At 41.3% G+C, this 13,662-nt stretch overlaps 1 protein-coding gene and 1 pseudogene across 14 annotated transcripts in view; one reads left to right on the top strand and one right to left on the bottom strand.

The window, feature by feature from the left end:
• EYA4 (EYA transcriptional coactivator and phosphatase 4) overlaps positions 1-13,662 on the bottom strand; it is a 251,129-nt gene that overhangs the window by 14,034 nt on the left and 223,433 nt on the right. For 12 of the 14 annotated variants that reach the window (XM_045188797.3, XM_053914038.2, XM_053914037.2 and 9 more), the window contains 3 exons: positions 6,709-6,798; positions 1,226-1,284; positions 958-1,118 (listed from right to left, as the gene is read on the bottom strand). In XM_045188797.3, the coding sequence (XP_045044732.1) occupies positions 958-1,118; positions 1,226-1,284; positions 6,709-6,798 (310 nt within the window). The remainder of the gene's footprint in view (positions 1-957; positions 1,119-1,225; positions 1,285-6,708; positions 6,799-13,662) is intronic. The other 2 variants (XR_011650524.1, XR_011650525.1) reach the window with 1 other exon arrangement.
• LOC128779548 (10 kDa heat shock protein, mitochondrial pseudogene) lies at positions 1,990-3,190 on the top strand (annotated as a pseudogene).

Raw genomic sequence — 13,662 nt, 5'->3', positions numbered from 1 at the left:
GGGACAAGGTGAAGGGACTCGCGTCCCCCCTTCCCGATGAGAATGGGTGTGTCTAATGTAGGTACTGTAGATATACATTTTATTTCCTGTACTGTGTTCTTTGACATACATGTGGCTATACATGTATACACATATAGTATGTACAAGTGTATTTAGCTGTATCATTTAATCTTAATTCTGGTTTATGCTCCTTGTTCATCCTTTTTTTTTTTTTTCCCATTTCCAGAAAAGAAACAAAAAATCCCTGGGAGAAAACTCTTGTGTGACCTCATGGCTAACCTTAGGATCTCGACCTAAAATTGACCCTAATAATAAGATATCATCAAGGTTTAGTAGGTCAAAAAATTCATTCCAGATCTTAGTTTTGACGTCACAGGCTTTGCTGTCACCTGAAAGGTATCAGTGAATATAAAAGCACTGAGATGATACCTAGAAAGTATTTGAACTTTTAAAAACTGATAATCATAGTGCACACGATACAGAGGAAAGATGACTGTCAGCTAACATGAAATTTTTAAAAGGATAAAATAGACTGCTTGAAGCCTTCGAAATGACAAAAAGCACTTGTTTATGTTTATTTCCGGTAGGATCCCAGAAAGGTAATGGTTGCTAACAGCTGTGTTTCCAAGCCCAGCGCGCTTGTCTGCGCAGGTGTTCCCACTGCCTCCTCTGCTGCTCTGCTGGGTTCTCACTGGTAGCGCCCCAGCTGAAGAAGGTAAACTAAAGGTCCTCCTGTTAATCTGGAGCAAATGTCTGGGAATAGTAAATTCCCAATGCGTTTGACAAAGCTGTACGTTTTATTTGGCAGTTATATTCCGCTCCCCCCTCCAGATTAAACTTAAACTTCTGGATCAATGTAGGTCAGCCTGGGCTCCTGATAATTTATGTCACAGTAGGATAGTTCAAGTTCTACCTCTACCTGTAGTGCCTTTATTAGATTTCAAAAGCCACACATACCTCCAACATTGTTCTTGTAGGTGTTGTATAATTCTTTTACTCTTCTGTAACGAAAAGCCAACTTCCTCATCCAGTCCACCCCTCCTCTTACACCTGTTGGCAAACAAAGGTTTGCACTACTTGCAGCTGCATGGAAGCCATCAGTTGCAAAACTGTAGGTACTGCAACACCCAAAATATATTAAAAAGAGATAAAAGAAATAATTACATGTGCAAAACTCCATAGTTGAATTTCTGTAGGAAATAGCATACTAAAAGGCATGGCTTACCTTAAGTCCTGCCCATTATCATCAGAGGAAACATCATCTATATGAACTTGATCACACTCCTGTTAAAAACATTAGAAAAGTTATGTTTTTCAAATGATGCCTGTCACCGTGTTTGAAAGTCTCGCCGCCTTTCCATTATAATCAGGTACGGCCAGCAGAGGGCAGCATTTGCCCACATATGCCATCATCTCCTGCTGAGAAAGGGCACCATTTCGACTCTGTAAAACCTAAATCCAGAAGCGTGCCATAAAAAGGGGCCTGAAAACATATGGCATGTGGATTTCCTTAGAGAAATTTAAACAACGGTTTTAGTCTTAAGATTACTGATAAGAAATTCTCTTTTGGATCTTTATAATAATCACTGGTGTTCCCTTTAAGCCATTTCTCCACTTCGGTTGTGCACACTGATGTGCTTTGCTGATGGGAGGTGTTGGGTCTCAGCACCTCGGGCGGCTGCTACTCTTTGGTGTTAGCCCGAGGGGCTCGTGACGGTGGTGAGCTCTCTGAGATTGCTATGGCTTCCTGCCTTGCGCGGGCCCGGAGATACCACGAAGGAACCATGCTGGTGTTATTTTAAGTCCTGGTCTTTTAACACAGGGGGGAAAAAAGCTGATAACCACAGATGCCGAGGTTGTCTTTTTTTCTTTTGCTCCAGTTTTAAAATCTTTAAACTAAAAAAAAAAAACCCTTAAAAGTAAAAGGGAAATAGTGAAGATTTACCACATCCAATGTGCTACAAACTCAGAGGAAAATAAACTTCAAGGATGGGTACTGAGCAATGGATCTGATGTAACGTACAGCGTGCTCAGAACAAATGGAGTGGTAGCTTTTCCGTGTAAGAACCCAGTTCTTCTTCACTGTTCTTCTTTACTATTGTATATGACCCAGGGGTGAAATCTGGCTGAGGCATTAAAATACTTAGTACGTACTGACCTCAGATTAAATATGTTTTAGCCTTTTGGGCTGCTTCTTTCTCCCTCAAGTTATTTCAGTCATTCTCTCAGATTCTGTGCTTACTGTTCAAAACCAATTAAAAATTATTAACTTTGAAAATAAGATGTCATCCTAGAAAGAAAAGGCTTTCCATCTTTTATTTGCCCTCCTTGTAGTTCTTGAAAATATCTGGTAGTGAAATATTTAATATCGCATCTACAGCTTTTCATACTAGTTTCTTTTAAAATATGAAAATCTTAACCACTAGCCCAACCAATACAATTTAGGATGTAAGATGAAAATACATCAATTTCACATTAATACATGAATTTTAAAGGTTCCGGTGATTTACATAAATTATGGGTTAGGGACATTTTGAGTAAATCTCTACCTATATTCACAGGTAAGAAAGGGACCAGTAAAGCTGATGTGGCTGGAAGCTCTCTCACGGGGGCGTTTGGGTCACTGGGTTACACACCCCCCCATCCACTGAAGGCGCCATCTGTCACAGAGTACTCACTCAACAATTCTTTGTTGAATAAATGGCAGAAGTTTAGACAAATTATAGTCCTTGACAGAATGCTCACAGTCATTTAAATTTTCTAACACAAAGCTATGGTGATATAAAATAACATTCTAGATGGTAAGCACTGTGGGAAGATACTTGTATCAGGAGTGGAGGGGAGGGTGAGACAATGGGCAGGAAGAGCCGGGCCCACAGGCAGTGAGGCAGGACAAGCATTTAGAAAGCTTCCTCCCGATTTTGACTGACTATTCTTTGAAAGGAATACAGCCCAGAGTTTAACTCCAGGAGGCATTGTGCTTCCAGAAAAAGTCTCAGGGAAACGTACTGCAAGCAACAGTAGTAGCTGCTTGGGCTCTAAAGGAAAGAACGAAAAGATTTAACCAGTTAGCATGAAAGCTGGAAATAAATTTCTTCTCCCAAAATATGGAGGCAGCAAAGTAGTTCTAGATGACAAGGATTAGTTCTTACTTAGAGATGGTGACACTCTTGGTCAGTATGAAGACTGAATTAAATCACCATGGAAACGGCATCATGTGAAGCTGCTCGTTTCTACCCAAGTTCCAAAATCTTTCATCAGGCAAATAATTTCCACATCTCTCTTTTAAACAAACTAATGATATCCAAAAAATTTTGGAGGTAACTTTTATGACTTACCCTGGTAATTAGATGTTATTTCTATATTTAATATCCTCTCATCCTAATTTTTAGAGAAATTCCTCTGATATTTCAAGTATTAACTCACGTGATTAATTTATACATTTTGCCCCCAAACTTATTTTTTTTGTACTCTTGAGGACATCAGTATATCAAACTTATTGGACCATGAGCTTCATATTTGAAGTTATGTTTGAGGTTTTTCCAAATGGAACTTCTCTTTAAATTTATGCCTAGTTAGCTATGCTTGTTGACTCTGGACTCTTGCCCAAGAATTACAGTCCAGTGAAAGAAACCTGAACTTCAATCACTTACACTTTTTAGAAAAATCTAAATAATTGTTCTTCAATTAGTTTTCACTCAGAGGAACTTTGCAGGAATCATTTTGACCAAACCTGAAATGCTAAAAACAGTGCAATGCTTTGGCTTTAACGAACGTTAATATAACAACTCAGGCATTTGGGATAATTCCGGGATTAATCTGAAATTCTTTAATTTTGTGTTATAAGGCGACCGCAACATTGTCACTGATCGTTATCAGTTATAATCCACAGCAGTCTTCTCTCACTTTTGGAACGAGAACTCCCTGGTGCCTTCTTTTCTGGAAGTTATTTTAACTGGAAAAATATCTTGTTGAAACAGAGCCCTCCCTTCTGGTGGGGGAGCAGTGCCTCCTCAGTTGGGCAGGAAGTAGTCAAGTGTCCATACGGGGGATTTAAATTTGTATCTTCTGAGGAATTATGTGAAAGCAGCTGCTACTACATATGTCGCAGCATCTATTGAAGGATTTGAGGCTCAAATTAGATTTTTTAGGTTAAGAAAAGAAACCTTGAGAGATTAAATACACAAGGAAAAAAACATGATAGGCTAATGATGGCATTACTCTCTTGAGGAATTCTCTTGGTCAGAAACAAAAATAGTTTCATATCAGTTATGAAGCTCAGGACAATGTTTGCTTAGAGGAGGTTCACTAAAACAAAAACTGGGTGAACGTAGAGTTGGCTTTCAAAGTCCGATGCGGAAGGATAGTGTGTATGTATGTAACTGTTTGGAATGACCTCGAAAGCTATTGTTTAGATTTTGTTAGTTTTAGTATTTGTCTCATTTTAGGTCACTAATAAACTTTTGAGTGTCCTGGGGCAGTTCATGTGAATGTAATGCATACGTGTGGCATGCGTGTGCATGGGCATGCATAAGAACGCAATCAATTTATATGCAAGAGACCCAATCATTTCTTCTTATTAAGTACAATAAAGTTGCATACTAATTCTTAGTGTTTAAATCAAATAAAATTTGGTTTTACCACATTCTAAAACATAACGAAAAAGCTATGGCCGAGGAAAGAAAGTCAATACCGATATTTTCTCAGTTAATATTTCTACCAAAGATCCTGCCAGGTATTTTAAATATATATTTTGTATGGTATCTAACCCCAAATTAAAATGCTTAAAGCACCATAGCTGAGCACGTGTTTCTGATATGCAAATATTCACATCAAACTTGATGAAGGTATTTGCAAATTCATCATATGCTACTTTCACACGCACACTTTAGAGTTCTGTTAAAAGTTGGGTGGCAAATTTATTCCATCTGTCTTCCAATGTGCCAGTAAAACAGTGAATAGGTCATTTATTCCGTTTATTTCTAGTAAAAAATAATTAACAAAATGAAATAAAAACCATACAATTTGGATAAAGCCACATAAAACTTCCTTTTTTAAATCTTTTATAGGTTTGAAAGGACTAATAATCTTAGAATTCTCTTTAGAATGAGGCTAATCCATTTTAACCAACAGAAAAAAACTAAGAAGTTATCACTCTATATAAAAAACTCAAGTTCCAAAAAGGTTAAAATGTGTTTCCTATTATCGTGTATATGTAAAACCATCCTGTACACTAGGCAGGGATCAGTAGCAAGATTACTTTAAATCAGGTTTTAGAGAGGTGATAATTATTTCTTATTATGAAACTGGAACACTTGCCTAGAAATACTAATCTTTCGTATGTCCATTAAAGAAAAAAATAAAACCTCTTTAAACAGACAGTGACTTTATTACCCAGGAAGAACGGTGCCCCCTGAAGGGAACACAGCGCAGCGCTATGACAGGTCCAGCACACACACTTAGGAGCTGCCCCCAACAACACAGTTGTTGCTCTTCTGCCCCAGCTCTAACTAAAATTGGGCTTAAGACCTTGTCCATTAACAAAGAAACAGCCCACTGAGGACTAATGTGGCATGTCTTTCACATGCGCTTCCATGAATTTCGGCATGGGGAGGGGGAAGAAATAAGACCCCAGAGTTTCACACCCCACTTCTACCCCTTGGCTAACAGGTGACTTTACACACGACTTTTCTGCCTGGGAACCCAACAGTTCTGCTGCTACAAAATAGTGTGGCGAACATTGATTTCAAAAGGCTGTTACTTCATTAACGGAGAGTTCGATATAAACTGTTGAACATAAGGTGAGGGTTCAGTAAAAAAATCTCTTCGTAATACTATAGATGAACACTTTTATTCCACTGTGCAACCATGAGATAAGAATAAATTATAAATATGACATTTAAAAAGAGAAAGAGAAATCTCCCTCAGCATAGTGGTGCTTGACTGGGAGGAACGCTGGCCTCGTGCCCAAGCTGCTGGGTTATTTCAAACTCTATTGTCCGAATGCCTAGTGACTCAGGTCATCAGCACCCAGATTATACACCTCATTACGGTACCTATTAAGCTATCCTGAAGCATTTTTTCTTGGGTCCTTTCATTTTGTTGTAGTTTTACTTTCTTTTCATTGCAGGTTGGAAATGGAAAGAAAAATTAGAAAAAGCGAGAAAACAAATGCGATCAAACCAGTCAGCTGTGTGATGTAAGTAGCTCCAGCACTGTTTCCTCTGAAAGGGGAGGAAATGAGGAATGGTCACATTGTCTAAAATTAGGTGTCAGGTTATCTGCAAATTCAACGCCCCCTGCTAGTACCCTGAGTAGTATTTGTGAGTACTGTCCAGTGGTTACCCTAAAGGATGTCCTGGTTTATGTCCTGGAAAAGCTAATGTTATTTCCAAAGGTGCAAATGAGCTGGGGTCAAGACATCAGGAGAGGGCAGAGCCGTGGAGAAGAGGGGTGCGCAGCATGGACAGCAGAGGAGACCGTCTGAGATATTTTTGTTCTGATTATGTGCCAGTACGTATGTATAATTCATGAACTAAATTGAACTTTTGTTTATATTTGCATATACAATGTTTCCCCTTCCCAGGAGCTTTCTTCTCTTAAGCTGAATTTCTATCTTTCAGTTTTCTTGAGGTAATCTGGTTTATAGAGACCATCTAACTGTGTTAATAGTTGGATACAACTATTCTTACCCTTTAAAAGTCTTACCTCTAAATCATTAAAAAATAAATGTGTATCAGCAAGATTAAAGATCATTTCCTCCATTCGGAGTCCGAGGGTTACAGCCATGGGGGGATCCTGAAAAAAATGCATACAGAATGAGGTAAAATTTCAGTACATACAGTTAGTGTTAAAAATATTTTAAATAATATTACGCAGCAGAGAGAAAGAAGGAGCTTATACCCTTTGCAATGGCATGGATGGAACTGGAGAGCATTATGCTAAGTGAAATAAGCCAGGCAGTGAGGGACAAATACCATATGATCTCACCTTTAACTGGAACATAATCAACAAAAGAAAAAAGCAAACAAAATATAACCAGAGACACTGAAATTAAGAACATTGTAACAATAGCCACAGGGGAGTGGGGAGGGGATAGTGGGGAGAGGGGTCTATAGGAGCTACTATAAAGGACACAAGGACAAAATCAAGGGGGCGGGTAGAGGTAGGGGAGGGAGGTGGGACTGGCTGGGGTGGGGTGGAGGGAAGGGGAGAAAATGCAGACAATTGTAACTGAATAAAAATAAATGAATTAATTTAAAAAAAAGAAGTGGTGAAAGCAAAAAAATAATAATAAAAGGACTCAGGGACACTAAATGGTAATGGAAAAAATACAATAAAGATTAAATAAAAGATATTTTAAGTGCATATTGTTGTGGGGATGGGGAGATGCATGGATTTTTACCTAAGATTCAAGAGGTTTCCCAGCATCTAAATAGGTGCCTTTCCAAAGGGCTTACGGCTTATCTAGGACATATTCACAGATACATCTGTGAATTTATAGGAATTTGTATGCAGATAAAGATGACCTAGGGCACGTTTTCACACGAAGCTACAGGTTCACCAGGGATGAGGAGGAAAACAAACTAGCTCCCAGGACTCAGTTTACATACACTCCACGGGAAGTCCTGTGAAGAAATGCATTGGATGGAATGCTGAAGAATGAAACAGACTTCTTAAAAGGAAGAAACGATGTCCCTTTGAGAACGATAACAAGTAAGAATTGGGATTGGGAGATAAGTAGTCCTACGGGGTGTTTGCAGGACTGGAGCCAACAATGTCGTGTGCAGTTGGGATAAGAAGAGCAGGCAGAGCACGGTGAACTGCCACTGAATTATGAGCAACAGGGAGTACTGACCTGCATAAATGTATGGTTCGGTCTAACCTGCATTGACCAAAGATAAAGAGAGAAGGGTCAAGGATAACAAAAGGAACACTATTAAATAAATGTAATCAATGTAGAAAATATATACACTTAGAAGTTTAATGAAAGTAAGGGGCTTAGTACGGAGTCAAAGTGACTTATCTTTTGTTTCCAGAAACCAAAATACCATGCAGCAGCAAGAGGATGAGAATCAAGACCAGAGTTGGTGCTTTACCGTGGCAACTACAGCTGAAAGCCCGGTCTCGAGAGGTGTAAGACTTACAAGTAAGGAGAGTTTAGAGATTGGCCTAGGGAAGTGATTCACGCTCTAACATTTACAACGATCGGTGTTGGAATAGTCTCTAAAGAGAACTACTGCAGCTGTGACCCTGAAGGACACTGTTGGCTTTGGCTGACCTCAGGTTTTTTGGAAGACCTCAGAAGGTGATTTGGGTTGAGTGGCTGGGCCAGGAGCCAGACTGTAAGGATTTAAGGAGAGAGTCCTGAACTTGTGTTTTCAATGTTCAAATAAATGGCATTTCAAGAAATATATTTCAACTTGGAAAATGCAGTGCTTATGTGACATTAATTTATGATAAGAACACGCAACCCAGGGCAGGTCCCCCCAAACGTATTCCACTTAGCAAGCCGAAGCCCCTCCTCACTCCACGTCTGCTCTGCAGTGACCAAGTTTCTCCCTGTACCTCCTTCCCTAAGGCTTTCAGGGGCCACCCGAGCGAGCAAGCATATTTAAAGTGAGTGTCACCTCATCCTCTGTAGTGCCTGAAGCCTAGAGAACAGGAACTGAGTGCCAGGCTAAGAAAAGAAAGAGGTCACGGAGGTGTGCTGAGCAAACTAAGACTTGACATGGGAGAGAGACAGCATGATAATAATGTGTCAGGTGTCCACATAGTTTTCTAATTGTTACATCTCTTCTTCCTCAGAGGCTTCTATGGGTTTCGTAGCTTGAGATTCTGCCTCCTCAAAAACAGATGCTCAATGTCCACGTGCTTGCTGGCCTCCCAGCCTCGTGTCCTTCAGGAAAGAGGCTGCTACTTTGACTACTGCATCGTTCACATGTCTGCCAGGGACAGGGTCATTTGGAGCAACACACGCACAGATCGAATCAATTCCATTTTCTCCCACACACAGTCCCCCAGGACCGAGAACAGAAACAGGAAGCATCCATTTTGTCCGAAGGACGTTCAGAATTCAGAGGGAGCTCTTGCTCTGTTTCCTTTAAGTATAAAATTGTTTTTCCTTACTTCTTTCTGCTGTTCATGTTTTTGTTGTTGTTCTTGTGGAAAGAGACTCTTTAAAGGTTGAACAAAATGTTTTAAAATTTACATTTGTCTTTTTTTCTGTGAAATAATTCCTCTTTCTCTCTCTTTGGGGGTGGGGGGTGGGATAGGCTGAGGACATAGAAAGCTTGTAGGTATTCTGTCTAGTCATGAACAAAATGTCTACAAAAATATCAGGAAAAATCAAATGTAATTATAGCATGAAAACCTGTAATTCCATTAGTGACGCCCTGTGCTTTTGAGGAATGCTGACCGATGCTAGACAATAAAGCCGAGCCCCGCACTACTCCGTATGTTTCTGATGATCGCTGCCCTAGAGACACGCATTTCAGATGGGGGCTCAGAATGTCTTATTGAAGAGGTTTTCCTTCTCGAGACCAGGTTGGTTAAATACGTATCCTAAGAATTGCCAGTTTTTCTTTTTCAAGTTTTAAATGAAATTAGTGACTTTCTTATGTTCATGCCTCACATTCTTTGCATGTACAGATCAGATTTATGGGGAAGGAAGAAAACATACTGTTCCTCTTTGATTGTTACTTTCATTGATTCCATGCTTCTGAAGTACCTCACTTTCTATGTTGCCCCATCAGTGATAGGAAAACCCATGAAAAATGCATTTTGTGCATCTGATAAGCATGGAAGCAAATATAATTTTTAGAAAGCCGACAAGAATTCTCTAACAAGCAAGCACAGGGCACGGTACGGTGGAATGGTATTTGAGCACCACATCTGAATGCAACCCCACGGCCCTGGAAGGGGCTATGCCTTTGTCTGACAAACCACGGCGAGTCCACATCACACACTCTGCTAGAGCTGGGACTTCGTAAGCACCTTGGCAAAATGTCACTTGTGAACTGGGAAAGTTTAGGTTTGAGGTTTTCCAGAGTGTGAACTAGCTCATTTAAGGTTTCCAAAGAGCAAGACTTATTTGAAAGTGAGGTGTTTCGTCTGCCATGCCAAAGGGTTGGCACGGCCGGCTGGGGACAGTCACGCTGCAAGCCCAGGAAAACCATGCCTGCAAGAGGTGGTGATCTCGTTCCTAAGAGAATGTCTAGTGAGGGCTTGCTTTCAAATGCCTGATGTTACTTTCTTTCGTCCTCCCCCTACCCCCATCTCACTCAGTCACTGGGACAGTTGATTCTAAGTAAGCAGATTACAGTATCGCCAATTTCCAGCTAAGGACCCACAGACGTAAGAATCCATAAGGGGACCAGGAATTTGGACAGAATGGCCTTAGCAAGGTCTCTGTGGCACTAGGCTCCCTCTGCCTGGCCAGACTGCTGCGGAGGAGCTGCCGGCGCCTTCAATTCCATGGTTTTATCAGGCATTTGAGAGTTAAATCTAATTGTGGATTGAACCCAAGTTTTATACAGAGATGTTTGCTCATTTTCATTAGATGTTTGTAGAATTATGGGCACCTTATGAGTCAAGAATTCCTGCCTTTTTTGTCCAGTTTACCTGTAGGGAGTGTTGAGTTCAGGGTCTGAAATAAAGCAATAGTGAAAACTTGGACAAAGGAAAACGGGGGATAATAAAGTCACCAATAGGGTTTTGTGAAAGCTCTGATGCATATTTTACATACGTAACAGTTCCAATAGGTCCAAAGTGTCTACAGCAGAGTTTAATATGGGGCAGTCTGAACTTCTGCCAACTTACTCTGTGCACTGTGCTATTAAAATACTACAACTACTCCCCAGACATTTGGAGGGGGATGTGCATGCATGCTTGTGTATGTGCATGTGAGAGAGAAGATGAAAAAATGAATAACTTTTGGCCTTTAAATGTGTGATTCTAAGCTGGATGTTAAGAGCACAGAACCAAGTCAGGTTCAAGTCAGGCACTTCTCTATATCTGAATTCTAACCCTATCAGCCATGTTAGCACAGAGCAGAGACTGGAGCCAGACTGTCTGTCTGTGGGCCTCTGCCCCGAACTGGGCCATCAGCTGCAATTCCTCCTCTAGGGACACAATATAAAAATATCTCAGGAGAGAAAGCAATTATGTGTTTTTTTTAAGCGAGGGACTTTTTCTTTTTTTTAAGAACTGAAGTCCTTGGAACAGTTACTCCTTTGGGGCCCGCAGCACCTATAGACTTGCACACAGAGACGCGGAGATGTGCTGGTTGGGGCCCGCAGCACCTGTAGACTTGCACACAGAGACGCGGAGATGTGCTGGTTGGGGCCCGCAGCACCTGTAGACTTGCACACAGAGACGCGGAGATGTGCTGGTTGGGGCCCGCAGCACCTGTAGACTTGCACACAGAGACGCGGAGATGTGCTGGTTGGGGCCCGCAGCACCTGTAGACTTGCACACAGAGACGCGGAGATGTGCTGGATCATTACAGAAGGAGGGCAAACTTGCTCCGTGAACCGAGGTGGAAATAGGGAGTGAGTTTGTTAGGAAACAAATGCTTTTAATCAGTGACGAGATGAAGTTCAGTCATGAATCAGAAGGGCAATTTAACAGTTGAGATGTTTGTCTATGGTGGATAGGCAGTAGGCTTAAGAGTTATCAGGAAGAATTGGAGAATGGTTTCAGGAACATCTGTTATTTAGCAAATAATTATTGAGTGTCTGCTATGTGTTAGAAATATTCAAATTCTGGGCCAAGAGCAGAGAATCAAATAAGCAAAGTCTCTGCCGCTAAGAACTTTACAGTATCACTGGATGAGCTCCCTGATAAATACGCAAACAAATAAAAACAGAACATATATAGTATCTCAGGTGGTGAAAAAAATCAGAGTTAGCAGATACAGAAGGCTATCGGGACGGGTGGTGTGGGCTCATTTAAAGAAAGTACAGGGAAGACCTTTCTCTGGAGATGGTAGTTGAAGAGACCTGACAAAGGCCAGGGGACCAGCCCTGCACCGACACCAGTGGTGGCAAGGGCCATTTGCAGAGGCAAAAGTGAGTCTAGTGGGTGTGGAACGGGTGGGGCAGAGCGACCCAGGTCATGGAAGTAAAGCAAAGCAAGTATTACAAAGAAGAGAGTGTGCTCAACTGGGTTAAGTGCAAGCGAGAGGCCCCAGCAAGATAAACCACACATTGGGCAAGAGATGGTCATTCCTTGGACTTGAGAGTCATTTGACTGGAAAGCTAAAGAAGAGCAGAGAGAGGGGGCGCCCCTGGAAAATAGGCTCCAGGGGATTTTCTGCTTTATGGACCACCACAGCATGGACTATGGGGATGGGGATGATCCTGGAGAGTGGGAAACCGGGGACTTGGGAGTGAAAGAAGTCATTTCAGGAGTAGATTCCTTGAGTAATTGAGAGGATCTGGTTCCAGCACACAGAGACGCGCGGAGTAAAGGTGTAAAGAAAAGGCAGGGGGCATAGTTATGGTGTGAGGAAGAACAAATTATTTCAGTTGCTTTTTTTAGTGATGGAGGAGGAGTGTTGTGCAGAATTGAGAGGCGGCTTTGCAGGTTTGAGGGGAGTGAAGGTTGGAAACAGTCAGCTGGAAGAGTTAATCATCCTGGGGCGTGGGGGCCCACTTCAGCTGTGCGGCCACACTCAGCTGTGAGGTCCAGGCAGGAAGTACAACCGTGTGAACTCACTGCACACATTTTTGAGGCTTTCAAATTTGCATTCGTTTATACGTCCCACAGCCGGTCTCCAGACACCCTCTACTTCTCTGAACACTGAGCTCCGTGAATACAGTACATCATGAGATAAAACAACCAGTACAAATAGACACAAATATCTCTAGAAAACATCCAGTTTCCCCAACACTCAAATTTCCTTGAAACCAAATAAAATAGGTTACATCTATTTAATGTTTATTATGTGGTAGGCAACGTTCTGAGTTTTAACAGGTGAACTCATTTAACATTCTTAATCCAATTAGTACTTTTATTATTCTTCTCATGTTAGAAAAAAGATAACTGAGTCTCCCAAGGATGGAATAAACTACACATAGGCACAAGTGTAGTAAGAGAGATGGAGCTAGGTTCTAACACAGGTCCCCTGTCCCTCCAAGGCCAGAGTGCCCTAGCCATCACGCCCAGAGAGGCGGTGGCCTGCATTGTATCAACAGGGCCATCCCTTCCATGGTTCCAGCACTTGGTTACTTCTAACCACTCCCCAATTCATGTTGCTTTCCCTCAGTTGACATGCGGGTAAGTCAATATTTATCCTCATGACTATTCTGTAATTTAAAGTCTCGCTGGTGCTTTCAGAAGTCTTTCTGTATGACTGTGTATAGATTGTTTAATATAAGAGTAACCAATTGATTCATCCTTTGGAATAGATTTCCCCAGTGCTGCTTTTATATCAGATGTTGTCTAAAATGAGCAAGTAGTGTTGGGAGCTCAGATTTTAAGTTGGCAGCACAAGGCCACTGTTCACTTCTCCTCCAGGCTTCCCCCTGGCCTGGATTACTTCCTTTGCATCCTCACCGAGGAGTAACTTTAGAAAATTATGGCTTCCTAGCATATGGCACATTCATGCTCCAAAATAAACCAAATCCCTAAAGCACAGCTTACTTGTCTTTACAACAG

The sequence above is a fragment of the Desmodus rotundus genome, chromosome 11 (assembly GCF_022682495.2).
Source record: "Desmodus rotundus isolate HL8 chromosome 11, HLdesRot8A.1, whole genome shotgun sequence".
Classification (NCBI taxonomy): domain Eukaryota; kingdom Metazoa; phylum Chordata; class Mammalia; order Chiroptera; family Phyllostomidae; genus Desmodus; species Desmodus rotundus.
Note: the sequence above shows the minus strand (reverse complement) of the source record. Positions and strands in the feature narration are given on the sequence as shown.